Source organism: Cardiocondyla obscurior, linkage group LG18 (genome assembly GCF_019399895.1).
Source record: "Cardiocondyla obscurior isolate alpha-2009 linkage group LG18, Cobs3.1, whole genome shotgun sequence".
Taxonomy (NCBI): domain Eukaryota; kingdom Metazoa; phylum Arthropoda; class Insecta; order Hymenoptera; family Formicidae; genus Cardiocondyla; species Cardiocondyla obscurior.
Genome location: NC_091881.1, coordinates 3,776,414 through 3,793,262, shown reverse-complemented (window position 1 = coordinate 3,793,262; position 16,849 = coordinate 3,776,414). Strand labels below are relative to the sequence as shown.

The following is a 16,849-nucleotide window of genomic DNA, read 5'->3' as shown; positions in this document are numbered from 1 at the left end:
TTTTTTAGGGATAATAATCCTTTGAGTCATTGTCGTACTATGTAATCGTGAGCAAACAGAAAAAAAGATATATTTGACGATCGATTTTACTTACATTTTTGCGATAACAATCTTTGACAGAAAATGAGTGCAGATATATTGATTACGATAATTTGTGAAGATGTATTACGCTTTTGCGATAAGGTATACGAAATGGGAATTATTGACTGAATTTTATAGATGTTGTATAAATACGTTTGTACAGAGAGTACATGATTTTAATGTAATTTATTAGTATATTTATTTATCAAAGATGATAAATTTACGTCAGAATTACTTTTGTGGCAAAATTATATCTAAAAATACGTAAATATTAGCGTATGTAAATATGTAAATTAGTGTACATTAGACTTATGCAAATCAATATTATATGTCATTCTGAACTAATATAGATGACATTGACAACCTTATCAAACATATATTCGATATTTAAGAATAATTTGCAGAATCTGGAAAAAATAAAATAGATTTATAAAGATTAAAAAAAAATGCAATAACAAATTAATGATTTGTTAATACAGCTTAAATGTTAGACACATAGGTACAATATATATCGTGTATGTGCGTCAATGTATAGAATGAAAGCAAGATAACGAAAATAATGAATAAGTCGATTGTAACAGGTCATTTGTTATGTTTTTTTGCATAAAGTATGAGTTCTTGACCGATATAAACGGATATTCGACCATGCGAGCGTTACGGGGAAACGAGGCAAGGAATTGCGTAACTTACACTTGTAAGAAGACCTACAAATGTCACACAAATTGCGACACTTGTTTTTATAAGTATGCAAATAACGAGATGCAATTAATGAAAGAACTTCTTTTTTTTGATAAGATTTAATTAAAAAAAAAACGAATAATAATAAATAATAAAACAATTGTTAGTAAAATATTTAGTTAAAAATTAATGTTTTTGGGACGTTAATAAAATTGAGAGGTTCTTTTTGTAGCTACACAACTAAGTTTATTATTTATTTAAATTGTTAAAATTTTAAAGATACTAGAACAAAGCATGCACACGTTTCGCGTACGCTGTTTTTCGTAAGGTCTCAATTCGTGTGTCATTATAATTGGAGACATTAATTAATTATAATAATTTCTATATGATGATTACAATTGAGTAATCTATGGTCGACGATGCATTGCCGGTTCAAGGAACCCAATTAACAATTACGAAAAAAAAATTATGTGACTTACCAATCTGCATGAGCGTCAGCGGAGTTGCAGAATTTTTCCAGCGACTGTAACATAAAAAGAAATTTAATGTAGACATGATTATTAGTTTGAAAAATTAATAAAAAAAAAGTAAAGTTATTCTCACCTAAAAGTTGCTCCGCTGATGCAGGATGCCCATCCTGAGCCTGCTCATCCTCTCAGATGGGACGTGTCGAGCCATCCTTCCGCGGCACTGGACACTCGCGAACGCACTCCCGTAAAATCGAAATTCAGCTGATTTAGGCATCACATCAATTTTTTATAGATAAGATTACAGATCGGATGTTAGGATGATAGTACAGAATATTTATGAAGCCTGTCATTATGCCACCCGTCGTGCACTGTTGTGTGAAGCCGGTAACCTATGCAGACCGAAAAGTTCATATCGACAGCTGAGTCTTTTTATTGCAGCACAATCTCGTGGTCGGCGAAGGAAGTGCAAACGGAAGCGTGCCGGCCAACATCATCAGGTCACGTGACACTGGCATATTGATACGTGTCGGCGGGGTGAGCCACGACTCGCTACGTTTTGCCAGTCGTGCATACGCAGCCGCTCTCGTTGCGCTTGATGAGAGGGTATTTTGTGACGGTGTCGATTCTCCGGATCCTGTGAGGGAACGTCACTCGATCCTCAGCGCTCAGGACAGTCGTGTCAACGCAACCAAAATGGGATGTAAGTACAGATGAATTTACAGTTAGTTAGAAATAAGGCTCGCTGCGTTCTCTGCGTGTTAGCGTTCGCCGCCAACCTCTCTCTCGCGTAACCTCATCGCGCGGCATATTGCTAGAGTCGCGAATCCATCTGACAATACGCGTACCTAAATCTCTTCTGATGCGCTAAACCATCTCTTCCCTTCTGCTTTCAGTCAAATTTTTGGAGGTAATAAAGCCCTTCTGCAGTATACTGCCGGAAATAGCGAAGCCGCAACGGAAGGTAAGACTTACGCACCATCGTGTGATCTATTTCCGTCTCTCTCTTGTATTTACAGTTCCGTGTACCGTTTTTCCTAAATTCCTCGATCGCCCCGAGGCGTTTGTAAGTACAGGATAAAGATGGAATAATTTTCACCATCTGTTTAGGACACATGTCTGTAATATATGTAGCACAGCATAGTGTTAAAGCTAGAACTGCTTTTGTATTTTCTGATAAATTTATTAATAATTTCAGTGTTGGCATTTCCAATATTTCGATATTATTTCAATATATTTTAATATTGAATGATATAGTTATGCTTTTGCCTCTCCACAGATTCAGTTCAGAGAAAAGGTACTATGGACAGCAATCACATTATTTATTTTCTTGGTATGCTGCCAGGTAAGTTGAATCTTAACATTATTTGATGTAATGCTAAAGAAAATTCACTATAGATAGTAAGCTGGCCTAAGTAAATATATAATCTTATCTTGTTTAGATTCCATTGTTTGGTATTATGTCTTCGGACAGTGCAGATCCATTCTATTGGATTCGTGTGATACTTGCATCAAACAGAGGAACTCTCATGGAATTGGGTATTTCACCGATCGTTACTTCCGGTCTTATCATGCAATTGCTTCACGGTGCAAAGATTATTGAGGTCGGCGATACACCAAAGGATAGAGCGCTATTTAATGGAGCACAGAAATGTTAGTACATAAATTTTTTATGTATTACAATTTAAATTGGGTAGAAATAACAATCATTTTATTTTTATTCAGTATTTGGCATGGTAATTACCGTCGGACAAGCCATCGTTTATGTAATGACTGGAATGTATGGAGATCCAACTGAAATTGGAGCTGGTGTTTGTCTTTTGATTATTATTCAACTGTTTGTTGCTGGACTCATTGTATTACTATTAGACGAACTTCTCCAGAAAGGATATGGATTGGGAAGCGGGATATCTCTTTTTATTGCCACCAATATTTGTGAAACTATTGTTTGGAAAGCATTCTCGCCAGCCACAGTTAACACTGGTAATTTTCTCGATAGAACAAAAAATTTTAATTTTTTAAAATTATTTAAATGCAAATTAAAAATATATTTTTATGCACTTATAGGTCGTGGTACCGAATTTGAAGGAGCAGTAATCGCTCTGTTTCATTTACTGGCCACCAGACAAGATAAAGTTCGAGGTCTTCGTGAAGCGTTTTACAGACAGAATCTTCCAAATTTAATGAATCTCCTCGCCACCATTCTAGTGTTCGCTATTGTTATATACTTCCAGGTAAATTAAGATTACATTTGTCGTTTTATATTGTGTAATTTTTTTTTAAATCGGAATTAAAAAATACTGAATTAATAAATGGCACTAAATTCGAAAAATTAATTAATTTTATTTTTAGGGCTTCCGTGTGGATCTTCCGATTAAATCTGCCAGATATCGCGGCCAGTACAGCAGCTATCCGATCAAATTGTTTTATACCAGCAATATTCCGATTATTCTACAATCGGCCTTGGTGTCCAATCTGTACGTCATTTCTCAGATGTTGGCCGTTAAATTCCAAGGGAATATTATAGTGAATTTGCTAGGCGTTTGGTCGGATGTCGGTGGCGGAGGTCCTGCCAGATCGTATCCAGTTGGCGGATTATGTTATTATTTATCACCTCCAGAATCGGTTGGTCATATCGTTCAAGATCCTGTCCATGCAGTGCTTTATATTCTTTTCATGCTTGGCTCGTGCGCTTTCTTCTCTAAGACGTGGATTGAGGTCTCTGGAAGCTCGGCAAAAGACGTTAGTATAAATCGCTAAAACATAATTAAGTCTTTTTGATGTAATATAAAAATTTACAACGTGTATTATTGAACTTTTAGGTTGCTAAACAACTGCGAGAGCAACAGATGGTGATGCGGGGCCACAGAGATAATTCCATGATTCGCGAATTAAATCGGTACATCCCGACCGCAGCAGCTTTCGGTGGACTGTGTATCGGAGCTCTTTCTGTACTAGCGGACTTTTTGGGCGCGATCGGTTCCGGTACTGGTATCTTGCTTGCTGTCACAATCATATACCAATACTTCGAGATCTTTGTGAAGGAGCAAAGTGAAATGGGTGGCATGAGCACGTTACTCTTCTAAACTTAATTCATCTATAGACTTGAAAAGTGAACTTTTTTAATTCTGAAGAACTGAATAATAATTTAGTAAAAAGTAAGAGAGTCGGATTGGCAGCTGTGTGTTTATGTCGAAGCTCAGAATGACGAACACTGGCGCCAAACGAAAGTTCCCCGTTGTTATACAAAGTCGCACATATTTAACTTATATTGGTATATTGTTGATTCTCTGCTCAAAAAATTATAATGTCGATGACATTACTTAAAGGAAAAAAAAAAAATTAATAAATATATGTGCTTCTTTTATACAGAATACATTAAAGTGACTATTGACACGCACTATACTTTCAAAACTCTTCTGGAAAACTGTTTTACGTTTCACTTATAAGATTTTCATGGATTATTGAGAAAAAAAATGTACTCTACGTTACATTACACATTATTAATTCTATGCTGTGTCAAACTGTACACAAACCACCAACAAATCAAGGTGAGATATATTGACGGAGCGTAGATAATATATAAGAACGCGAATTTAACATAAATGCTCGCAAATGCAAGCACGGAAGATGTCCTTATTGTGTGTACATCGTCGTGCTTGCATATAAGATGTAATATCTTTTATAACAACGAGCAAAGTGTACATAGTGAGAAAGTAATTAAATATTTTCAACATTTTTTACACGCGTTTTGGGCTCTGTGATTTGACACTGACAGAGCCACGGAAAACTCAATAAAAATGAAATCGCGACATTTATATAAATTGAACTGATTTTGCATACGATTATACAAAATAATCATTTCAATTAGGACGAGACACCCACCTAGGGTATTCGTGCAGCAATTCGAACATTGTTCGTTCATCTTAGGTACCATCCATTCCTATATTGATAATAATACGAAGTAAATTAATTTGTTTCTTACACATGTATTTTTAGGAGAGAGAATGTGCTTTTATAAATATTAAAATATATGTATATACATATATATTTTTTTCGTCTTCCTTGTTTCATTCCTCAACTTCATCACATTTTGTCATACATAATCGGCTTTGTGAATAATCTCATAACTCACTGAATAATTTATCAAGAACTGTAGACCAAATTTTTATTCATATTATTAATTGAGAAATAATGATCGATATCATCAAAAAAAATTTTTATATATTATGTAATACATCATATACATAAACACGATGTATACAAACAACCGGTAAAAATTACTTTCTATTTTATATAATGTACGTAATTGTCATTTTCTACTTTATATTCAGGGTTGTTATAAGATATGAATTATAATTATTGTTATAGAATATCGATGTAATAAGAAACAAACACTAAATGTCCAAATGTACTTACTGTTAATGGTGGTTAATACATGAAACTTGTGGAAATATTTAATCTTAATATTTATAATCTTTGAACATGTTATATACAAAGTGAGAAATTATATGTAAGTATGTATTTTAATGTTAAAATTTTGTCAAGACAGTGTGTATCTAATACCTGTATTTATTCATATAATTATTTTTTTAATTATAATTTTCTTTTTCTTCTCTTATTTATTGTGTCGTTATTTTATTATTATTTCCTTATGCTCCTGCACGAATATATGCGGCTTTGTTAGTTTTTCTGATCCTCTGACACTCACGGAATAAAAATCAAACCGCATGTTTTACAATATCTAAAAAAAATAAAAAATACATTAACAATAGAATAAATAATATTTAATCCTCGATTATAATTCAACAAATGTGGTAATTAAATTATTTATTCATTTAAATGACCAAGAAATGACAAATACACCAGCTGACAAATCTGTCAATCCCGGGCTACCACGACGCTGAATCGTCCGAAAACCGTCAGAAAAGTATCAGAAAGTATTAGAAACATAGAAGGAGTAAGTTGGTGGCACGGCAAGAGCCGGTTTCCGCCAGTTTTGCTCGCTCGTAATTGACCCATATTGACTATTCATAAAAATTAAATTTAAAATAGAAAAAATTTGGTTGGATAATATGGGCCAATCACGAGCGAACAAAATTGGCGGAAAACGGCTCTCGCCATGTTATCAACTTATCCCTTTTATGTTACTCATACTCATTTATATTTTTCTGACGGTTTTCCGACGATTTAGCGCCGCGGCAGCCTGGGATTGACAGATTTGTCAGCTGGTGTATTCGTCATTTCTCGGTCATTTAAATGAATAAATAATTTAATTACCGTATTTGTTTCATTATAATCGAGGATTATAATTAAAAAGTTAACCTACCAATAATATAGAAGATTAGGAGAGGAATCTAGATGAAAGGGTTAATCGAGTCGACAGTCTCGACTCGTAAAATGTATTCCGATTTATTAAATTTTTTCATGTATGCCTAAATATGAGCTCTTTACACGTTACGCCATAATAATATATCGTGTAGAGTTTGATATCGAAGAACTTGTTACATTTATTATAATCGGTAATATGGATTAAATTATCATACAATGTAATAGATAATAATTGTAACATGGCTATAACTAGGCACATACATGTAACAGTGAGTTCGCAAATAAAAAAATTATCGTGTATTCTCAGCCTATTATATAAAGATTGAATATATATATGCGAATATAATATAATATTAATATAATATATAATATGATAACTGCTATGCGCTCTGCATTTATTTACAACATTGAAACGATTATCCTAACGAATTGTTTTATACTATCAGATGCTTTAATAACAAGGTCGCGTGCCACTCCTTCTTCTTGATGTCAGAATATCATTATATATATATATATATATATATACGTGTTTGTGTGATGTGTATGTATGTATGTATGTGTAGTTGTATGTATGATGTATATGTATATGTACTACCTATCGGAGAATTATACAACGGACAATAAACATATAGATTTAGCTGCAAAGCAATCGTATCGTACCTTGTTCTTCGAATCTTCGAAATAAGTTTTCAAAAATTCGAAAGATAGTGATTAATATACATACACATATATGTATATATATTCATACATATATGAATGCATTCATATATATATATAAACATAAATGTATTTATGTATACATATACATGTAGTTAATTATCTTACAAAAATATGTATATTCTCATTGTACGTGGGTGACGAATACAATCTGTGTATTTTTCTATTTCTCGAAGTAGAATGATACACCACCCACGATAATTTTTAACTTACAATAGTGTACACATTTTTTTTTCTTATTACAAAATATCAGCTAAAGTATAAAGTAAATATCAAATGCCAAAAATACGTTTGTTTTACACTCTGAAATCGCAGCCAAACGTAATGTAAAAGAAAAAAGAGAGATGAAGGTTTCGCGCTCGTCTATGGGAGATCCGTAAATATACACAGTAATTTTGTTAGAATATCTCCATAGAGAACGCAAGAATTTTCAAATCCAGTTTTTACTGCATTTCCTAATCACAGATCTGTAAACTTTGATATTCGCTTAAAAACCGATTGAGTGCAGGATATCTCGTCCTTCTTTTCTTCATACATATTTCGAAAATCGCTCTGCACATTTTGCACATTCGTTCAGGTAAAATTTTTTATTATACCGAATTATACAGAGGATGCGGTACTCCTAAATACTTATCCCAAATACATTTTACATATGGATTTTAATTCCAAATTAAAAAAAAAATATTATAAGTGTTATAAACTATTTTATCCATTAAATATTTTTTAATAATTTTTTTTAAGTTATGTTTTTAAAATACAGTTTTCAGAGTAAAATCTGTGATGCATTAATTAATGTCGAGCGTTAAATAAAATAAAAGTCGCATTAATAGTGTATTGTAAGTATTCCGAAGTATTTATAATGCACCGCATCCATAGTTTGCAATCAGAATATTACATGTCCAAGCTAAGAAAATCTTCATTTATCGTGAAAAAAATATTATTTTACTTTGTATAATAAATTAAGATATATATTTGCTTTTTTCGCCAATAAAAGATATCATCTAAATGAGCTTACGGACACATATATCTGAAATAGATTCTAGTTCTTACTTCGACGCAACATTACTTTAATGTGTAACGCATTTACGACTAAGAATTTCTAATCAACATTATCACCTAATTGTACTATAATTAATTCGAGCGGTCAAATCTTGCGTAAAGTGAATAATAATTATGACTCTTAGCGCTGCATAATTAACGCTGTATTAACGAAACAACTTAATTTTTTCGTTGTTTATTCTAATATTCACCACCGCTCGTTCTTCGCAATTTGAGGGTCTGCGACCGAAATTAGATAAACAATACATTATATTACAAAACAGAAAAATAACTTATAAAGAAATTCAAACTTGGCTCCTCCTTGCACATCATAACAAGTAACATACTTTATGTACATCTAATAATCGCACCATCGAAATCTAGAAAACTTTTCATACGCTATATAAAATTTCAATTACATATAAAATACAATAATTTTAATTACATGAGTGGATGTTGGAACTAGACGACCTCTAATTTTATAGACAGAAAGGTGATCGCTTTGATAACCTTTAATTATGAGATTATATAATACATATAATTACTAATATATGCGTAAATAATGTCGTTAATGTATACATCGTAATTTTTAATGCAAATCACTCAGAGTAAACAAGAAGAAATGTGTAATTTTTTTGCTAGTGACAGAATAATGTCGAGATTCAAAAACTAAACGGAATTGTAAAGCGATTTTTAGTTACAAAATAGACTACAATTTTTCGCTGTATTAATTTATCGTAATTTACTTCTAAATTTTTGTCGTATAGTAAGTTTTGTACTTGAATGAATGTTATGAGCGAATGAAATTTTGGGAGACCTAAGAAGAGATTAAATAGTAACAAAATGATATATATATTGTCACGTATCGTGATCTTTCGCTCTTTTTTATCCAACTAAAAATATATTTGCAATATTGCTTAAACTGGTTAAAGTATCAAAGAGAATAAAATGTACGTACGTACATTATATGCTCCATTTATTATAGATGGTCTGTCCTGCCTACTTACGACATTTCAATTACCATATAAATAAATATACATATTTTGCATATAAAACTGGCGTCTATTCGCGCATAACGAAATTGAAGCATATAATTTTTACGAATATCCAAAATAAAACTCAAGTCTTTAAATTTCAACATTTACTTTTTATTATAAATAATTTGCCCTTTTACAGTGAAATATAAAATATAGAGAATTTCGCGTACCATTTTACCTCTTTTTTTATATGTAAAAAAAAAACAAGAACAACACAACACAGTACTAGTTCGCTTATCTATGTGTCATACTAAGTTTTTGTTATGGATCTACGAACTAATCTAGAGCAGTGTCGTTAAATATAGCTAAATTGTTAACATTATGCGTATATGCAAATAATATGTACATATAAGTATTATGCAGGGTGCACATTGTTATATATAATGATAACTGTTTTTAGATGGGATATCGCGAGATCAGCTGACTTTGTCGGCCGAGTAAAAGCGCGTTTCCAACTTTATTAACATCTTATCGAAAAATTGAACTAATACTATATATAAATATTTTAGGGCACCATTTCACTGGTATAAAAAGTGTACGATATTCAAATACACTTTTGGCCGTTGCTCGCGAAAAAGGTACTAGTACAGCTCTCTCGATATATGCTATCTAAAATGCGCGTCGCTAAACCTAATCTCAAAATACTCAGCTATCTACCTTAGGCCACACGAATTCCGTCAAATATTTTGAGAGAAAAACCATCGAACCAACGTATATCAATAAATGTCAATAAATTTTAAATGTATGTGAAAATTCTAAAAGCGATTGATAGCGCAAACTAAAAACAAAAATCTATCTGGATATTTCTAATTATCTTAAGTGTTGGAATTCTGTATGCGGCTTCCTGCCGTTTGTATCTCGCGCACGTTTTTGTACGAGATAATATTTCAGTATCTTATAATAAGAGAATGCAAATATTTGTGAATATTTAATTCGAATTTGTTCTTTGCTTTTTCTTCCAAAGAAACGAGGTTAAAATTTCGTCTCGTCGACTGAAGAGTGGGCAAGATATTCGGTTTGATAGAGATCGACATCGTAGAGAAAACGGATATCAGTTTAAAACTTAAGAACTTTTAATAATCCTACCCTTTTCTGCCGGTTACGACCTCGGTGCCGGGTGGTTAAAGAACGGCTTCTGAGGTTGTCCCGATGGTGCTGGAGGATATGACACCTGGGTGCTTGGAGACGGAGCTGGCGGCGTCGTCGATGGGAACTTAGAGATCGACACCGCCGTTCCCGTAACCGGCGGCGGCAACGGCTGGGATGGGACGAATTGTGGTGGATATGGATTGGATCCCGGTGGTGCTTGAGACGCCTGGGGTACCAAAAACTGCGCTTGCTGCGTCTGCTTGCCAACCGCGGTCGTTTGTGTTGGCGTCGCGGTGGCGTACATTGATTGCTGTGTCGTGGTCGGTGGCGGTATCGCAAAGTTTGGATACTGCACTGTTGCAGGTTTATTTTGGAACTGAGGATAATGGATGGACGCCGAGCCAGGTGGCGGTATATACGGTTGCGGAGGTAATTGAGGTATTCCCGGATATGCCGGTGGAGTACTGACAACCAAGTTAGGAGGAGAGGACTTGTGTGCCTTTAGTATTGCCTCTGCTGTCAAACCTAAGTAAGTAAGAATTATAAAAATATAGAAGTTAAAGATAGTATCTTATTAATAGCATTATGAGTTTTTTAATTATATATTTGCTTGCTTTTATTATTTTTCTAAAATATACATTAACCTTTAACTTCTCTAAGACTGCTATATTTTTTTTTTTTTTAATACGTACCATGTTTACGAGCTCTTTCCTCTTCGTCATCGCTGAGGAACAGTCCGAACTCGCGTTTCAATCGTTCGGTGAGGTTTTCTCGTTGACGTTCTACCAAAGTCGGTGCTGCAGACCAACCAATCGTACCTTCTTCTCCGGCTATTTAAGTATTTATTCGTTCATAAATTGTTGTATTGAGAGTATCGTTAAAATTAAGATATAAAATAATTAAGATATAAAATAAAGAGAAATATTTAAATATTAAATTTTACCTTTTTTTTCATCGTTCTCATTAGCGCCATTAGGAAAGAGCGTTAATGCATTAAGGCCTGTCACATCAAGCGTCGCTTTAGCTCCTTCCTCGTCAGAACTGAGCGAAGAAGTGCCACTGCTGGCACTGTCAGATCTACCTCGCGCTCCACTTTTATCTGTTGTAGAAGCGTCGTTCGATGAATCCGGCTCCGTTCCCGTTCCTCCGGATGACTGCTGCTTCCGTTTACGATATTCCGATATGGATAGCTAGAAAAATATATTAATATTTTTATATAATAAATAAAATACATCACAAGATGTATTTTTATATCGAAATATTGTATATAATATTTTTATATAATCGCCTTTCACTACAAAAAGAAATTGGATCATACGAAAAAAAAAAAAAAAAAGAAAAAAAAGAAAAAAAGAACGCAGAAATCGTCTAATTTTACGCAATAGCTGAAATAATTAAAATAATAAGATAAAAAATGAGAAATTGCAGGATACCATTCCCAGCAATAAAAAAATATTACTACAATCTTAGCCTTCTAACCTTGCGTTTAACGGGAGGAAGAGCGTCCGGTTTAAAAGCTGGTGCTGGCATACTATTCGGTACAACTGTCCTCGGGTCTTTTAACCGCTTTATCTCTTTGGGTTTGGCCTCTTCCTCCTTGGCGGGAATCTCCTTGGTCTCTTCTGGCTTTGGAATTTCCTGAATTGAAGCTGAATCTTGTACCGTGTCTAAACTATGTTCAGAGGAGTCTGATTTTGGTTGTATTATTTGTGATGGCGTGTTAATCTCATTATCAATGTCATTTTTCATTACTTCGCCCGTTGGCTCGTCGTCCAGTTTCGCTTCCAAGAGTTCTCGCAACGCAGTTGACAATATCGACTTTTGCTCACCGTTTTTGGACCCGTCTACAACGTCCATACTTATCGTGGATTCTATGATAGCCGCCTCAAAGTCCATCTTAGGTGTTTTCGATGTGGCAGATGGATCGGCCTTCTTGCGAATGCGCTCGCTCAAAGGTGGAATCGAGTGAAAGATCTTGGGAGGGTCCGCGATGGGCTCCGCGTCCATGTTCGTAGAAGCCGATTCGAAGATGGATTCCTCCGATAACGCAGCGAAGGTAGACGACTGCTCCGCCTTGGAGACTTCCTTTGCGGGCTCGTCGCTCCTACCCTTATCCGTCTCTTTCGTGCTGTCTTCTGTAACGATAATCTGTTCCGGTTTAATATCGGGCTTAGTATCCGATTTTTTGAAAGGTGCCTCTTCGCGACTGATATCAAACAACTTAAAGGAAGATTCGCAGTACTTGTCATCATCCATGTCCTTATCCTCGGAATCTGAATCCTCCTTCGAGCTCTCCATTAGACCCTCTATTCCGTCCATGCTTTTGTCCTTCTCCGAACTCGTGTCGATCTTTTCCTGATAGTCGTTACCATCGTCGCCCGTGATCTTCTTCATCTGCGCCTCGACGTCGAATTCATCGATGGATGCGTTGTCGTCTGATCTCTCGACAACTTCTTGACCTTTCGGAGTGGCTTCGGATGATTTTTCATCATTCGATTTTTCTATTTCGCTACTGACGATATTCATAATTTCAGAGATGCTACCGCCAAACTCCAGTTGCATCTCGACCACTCGTTGTTTTAAAATCGCATCAGGTTCTATAGTAGCGATTGGAGAACTGAATTCTTCCATTTCGGTATCGGGTTCATTTTGATCAATTATCTCGACTGTGCCTTTGACAATTTCTTCTTTCGTGAAAGATTCTTTTTTTACTTTCTCCACCGTTTCACGAATTTTCTCAATTAATTTCTGGTTTAATTGATCGTAATTACATTCAGATTTTGTATCGTCTTCCTCCCACTTCGGAGAATTTTTTTCTTTTTTTATCGTAACATTTTCTGTATTTATTTCAGATGATCCTTCTGTTTTAACGGAGTCTTCTGTTTTTTCTTCGTGTTTAACAAAAAGTTTTGTTTGAGAAAAAATATCGACTGAAAGTTTTTCTCGAACGGCAGGTTTATTAGAATCTGCAAGTTTATGATCCATTTTAATTTCTTCTTTCGTGGATTCCAAATCGTAATGTTTTTCATCGGTTTGTTCCATAGGCGATTGCACACGTTCTGTATAGTCATCCTAAAATTAATAATAAATTAATAATAATTAATAAAATATAATATATTTAATTTAATTTTAATTTAGATTAATAATAAAAAAATAATAAAAAATAAAATATTAATTTAAATTAATAATATATTTAATTAAAATAGTGCAAATGTAAAACTTACGTCAGCAGGGCACAATGATCTGCTATTAGGCGTTACTTCGGTCGGAAGTAGCATAGTTGGTGTCGTTGGTGGAGTGTAATTATCCGATGACAAACTCTCTCGAGCTATTCTTCGCTTTTTTGGTGGTGCTACCGTTTCGCTAAGCGACGGTGGACTTTCAGGTCGGCTATTAGGCGAATCACACTCTTCGGAGATCGCCTGGCGCAACCATCGCTTTTTTGCCGAGCCTGATGACATAGCGGGACAGCCAGCATTTCCGTTGTTGTTACTAGTGGACACTTGCTGTCGACGTTGTGGCGGTGAGTCGCATATGCCGCTAACTGAATTAGCGGCCTGTACGAGAGTAGCTAAGCTTTTGGCTGCATAACTTTGCGACAGAAATTCCGCTGACGCTTCTGTAGATACCGATGAGAAATGCCTGCCACATAACGGATTCATGGAATTTTGTAGAGCCGGAGGACCGGCAGGTGGTAGAGTCGGCAAAGGCGACACTTGTGATACACTAGCTTGTGGCGGGTCTGGCGATTCCTTCAACCACTCGTTCATCAGCACTTTTTTTGTTTTTGGAAACTTGAAACCCGGAGCCAACGGGCCGACTGCAGCGGCCACTAACAAGCAGGCAGACGACAGTGGTGTCGATGGTGTTGAACTCTGCGAGCTACTACTGGCTCCGCTGTCACAAGTAGGACTCTTAACAGGTGTAGGTTGCTGTAACGGCGGCGAGCTTGAAGGACCGGGAGCGTTCGAATTTGCTAAGGCCAGGAGTAAACCAGCTGCAGTGGGAATACCTTGATGGCCACTAGAGGATCCAGTATTCCCAGCATCGCCCGTCGTGTTCTTAACTGGAGTGTGTAAATGCGACGAATAAGGAGCGTCCCGGCTAGGCGGACGATTTTGATTCAACAGAGGCGGTGACTGCATAGAATTGCTCTCGTCTCCGGAAGATACGTCAGATTCGGCCGAATTCAATCTCGTTCTTCGGCTACTGCTGCTTTGCGACTGAGACGAGCTTGTCGTTCTCGCCCGACCTTTTCGCCTTCTCCGTCGCAGCGGTCTCTCCGAATTCGTCTGTTTGCTACTTTTCGCCTGTCCTGGCGTTGAATCCTCGTTATCGCTGTGCGTGCCGCCAGATTCTTTCCGTTGCGCATTTCTCGCTTGCACTTCTTGTTTCCTTTGTTCCGCTTTTTCTAGCCTTTCAAAAGCCTTCATAATCGCTTCCATCTTCCTCTCTTCTCGAGTCATTTTCTTTTTATCTTTCTTCGTTTCTGGTGTCGTTGTCACCGATTGATTCGAACTAGGCGATGTTTGAGGCTGCGTAATCGGTATCGTTGCTGTAACATCTTCCTTGGCAACTTGGCGGGTCGTTGTAGTTGTAACTGTTGTTGTGACGGTTCTTTTCGGTGTCGCCGGAGTTACTGTCGCCGATGTGGACGATATTGTTGCAGTAGCAGTAGTGGTTTGCGTAACACTCGTAGGAGGTACTACTGGCGGCGTGACATCGGTCTCTTCGCATACTGTGTTCCTTCTACCCCGTCGCCTTCTTTCTCTGCCACTAAATAACAAATTAATATAATGAATAAATTATATAAATACTTTTATAACGCTTTTTTATTATTAATCGTTATTCGATATTATGCAAACTTACTCAGCATTTTCAACGAGAGCGCCATTGCTACTTCTTCTGTTTAGTTGACTTGCCGCATTTGCAATTTGACACTCCCGCTGATTGTTACACGCGCAAACAATCGGCAACGAAGGAGAATTAGGATTAGGTGATAGCAATAGATCGTGTTGCTCGTGTTTAATTGTTATCTCGGCGTTCTTTTCAATTGCACATGTTGTCACGATATAGAGATGCAGCGTGCCCTTTTCGATGCAATGCTTTACTTCGGCATTTGGTTTGCAGCTACGTCGTACGAACCTTGCGTCGTTTCCATACGTCCGCGTATCAACGCATACTTCGGTGCCGTCGCGTGGCAAACGATAGAAAAAGACAAACGGTCCTGGCCGTTGAACGTGTTGCCTACCACTTTGCGTGTATTGCAGTCGGTGTTGTGTACTGAGCATATATTTGCCTCGTAATTCCACAACGGGGGTGTTTGGTGGAAGATACATTGTCGCCACTAAAAACTGTAGTAAAGAAAGGATTTTTTTTTTTAATAAGCGATTTAATATACATTTTTATAAAATTAAAAAAAAAATTTTAACACATTTTAATGTTTTAAAAATAAATGTGATAATAAATATAAAAAAAAAAAATTGTAGAAACAAAATTCAGTAATTTAATAATGTAAATTAGTAAATTAAAAAATATTAAAAAAATTTACAGATAAGGTAATAATTCATTTGTGTAGTATTTTTTTGTCTGCATCCATGATAGTATTTTACTTACTCTAAGATTATTGCTGTGCACATTGAGTCTGCATTTACCAGTAGCAACAACACTCATGTTACTTTGCCTGAGATCGTTATGTGTACCGTTGACTTTGATATTTGATATCCTGGCTCGTAATTCGGGACTATAATGATTCGTAACGGCTTCTTCGTATCGTTCAATCCACTGCCTTAGAGGTGCCATATTAGTGCCCCAAGCATCTTGCAAATCTTCCTCTTTATCTTCGAGACTTGTTCTTCTTTTAGCCTTACGTTTTCCAGGTCCTCGTTTTGGAGTAGCGTTCTCCTTCTTACGAACAGCACTCGATTGTCGAGCTTGAGAGTCCCTCCTCTGTCTTTTTCCAACGTTATTGTTATTATTATTATTGTTGTTATTCAATCTTCGGACCTGCGACGATTGAGCGGATGCATCGGATTTGTTGCGTCTTGGAACTTGTGATTGCTGCTGCGAAAGCGAGCGTTTCTTTTGAATCGTAGCATTGTTCGCAGACCCGACGTCCGTATCCGCCGAACTCGTAGACGATGTGTCGGATGATGTGTCCGAATTGAGAAGCTCTTCGCGTTTACGCATCTGCAAAGCGCGTGCTCGCTGTCTGTCCACTCGCCGCGGTCGACATCTCTCGCAAAGGTATTCATCAGGAATGTTCGAACGATCAATGCCCATGCAATCGACATGTTGCCATACTCTGTGAGCGCGTAATTAATTATCAAAAAGTGTTTTAATTTAATTATCAAACATAATACGTAAGATTTATAATAATTGCATAATATATAACAGATTAAAAATATAAAA

At 36.0% G+C, this 16,849-nt stretch overlaps 2 protein-coding genes across 4 annotated transcripts in view; one reads left to right on the top strand and one right to left on the bottom strand.

The window, feature by feature from the left end:
- The first annotated feature begins 1,768 nt into the window (after nt 1-1,768).
- Nucleotides 1,769-5,274, top strand: Sec61alpha (SEC61 translocon subunit alpha). Its single transcript, XM_070668871.1, has 8 exons — nt 1,769-1,929; nt 2,123-2,190; nt 2,506-2,571; nt 2,669-2,879; nt 2,952-3,209; nt 3,294-3,460; nt 3,579-3,968; nt 4,049-5,274. The coding sequence occupies exons 1-8, from the start codon at nt 1,923-1,925 to the stop codon at nt 4,310-4,312; spliced, it is 1,431 nt and encodes a 476-aa protein (XP_070524972.1). The 5' UTR covers nt 1,769-1,922; the 3' UTR covers nt 4,313-5,274.
- A 1,348-nt stretch (nt 5,275-6,622) lies between these two features.
- The window catches only part of Upset (SET domain-containing protein upSET), a 29,209-nt gene continuing 18,982 nt past the window's right edge, over nt 6,623-16,849 (bottom strand). For 2 of the 3 annotated variants that reach the window (XM_070668841.1, XM_070668842.1), the window contains exons 7-13: nt 16,055-16,742; nt 15,308-15,792; nt 13,663-15,214; nt 11,918-13,510; nt 11,382-11,628; nt 11,131-11,268; nt 6,623-10,963 (exon numbers count right to left, since the gene is read on the bottom strand). In XM_070668841.1, coding sequence (XP_070524942.1) covers nt 10,449-10,963; nt 11,131-11,268; nt 11,382-11,628; nt 11,918-13,510; nt 13,663-15,214; nt 15,308-15,792; nt 16,055-16,742 — 5,218 coding nt within the window. In that variant the 3' untranslated portion in view covers nt 6,623-10,448. Of the gene's footprint in view, nt 10,964-11,130; nt 11,269-11,381; nt 11,629-11,917; nt 13,511-13,662; nt 15,215-15,307; nt 15,793-16,054; nt 16,743-16,849 lie in introns of those variants that run through there. The other variant, XM_070668843.1, reaches the window with a different exon arrangement.

Coding starts and splice junctions, on each gene's coding strand:
- Sec61alpha (XM_070668871.1), top strand. Junction 2,880..2,951: donor ATTTAATGGAGCACAGAAAT/GTTAGTACATAA, acceptor ATTTTTATTCAG/TATTTGGCATGGTAATTACC. Junction 3,210..3,293: donor GCCAGCCACAGTTAACACTG/GTAATTTTCTCG, acceptor ATGCACTTATAG/GTCGTGGTACCGAATTTGAA.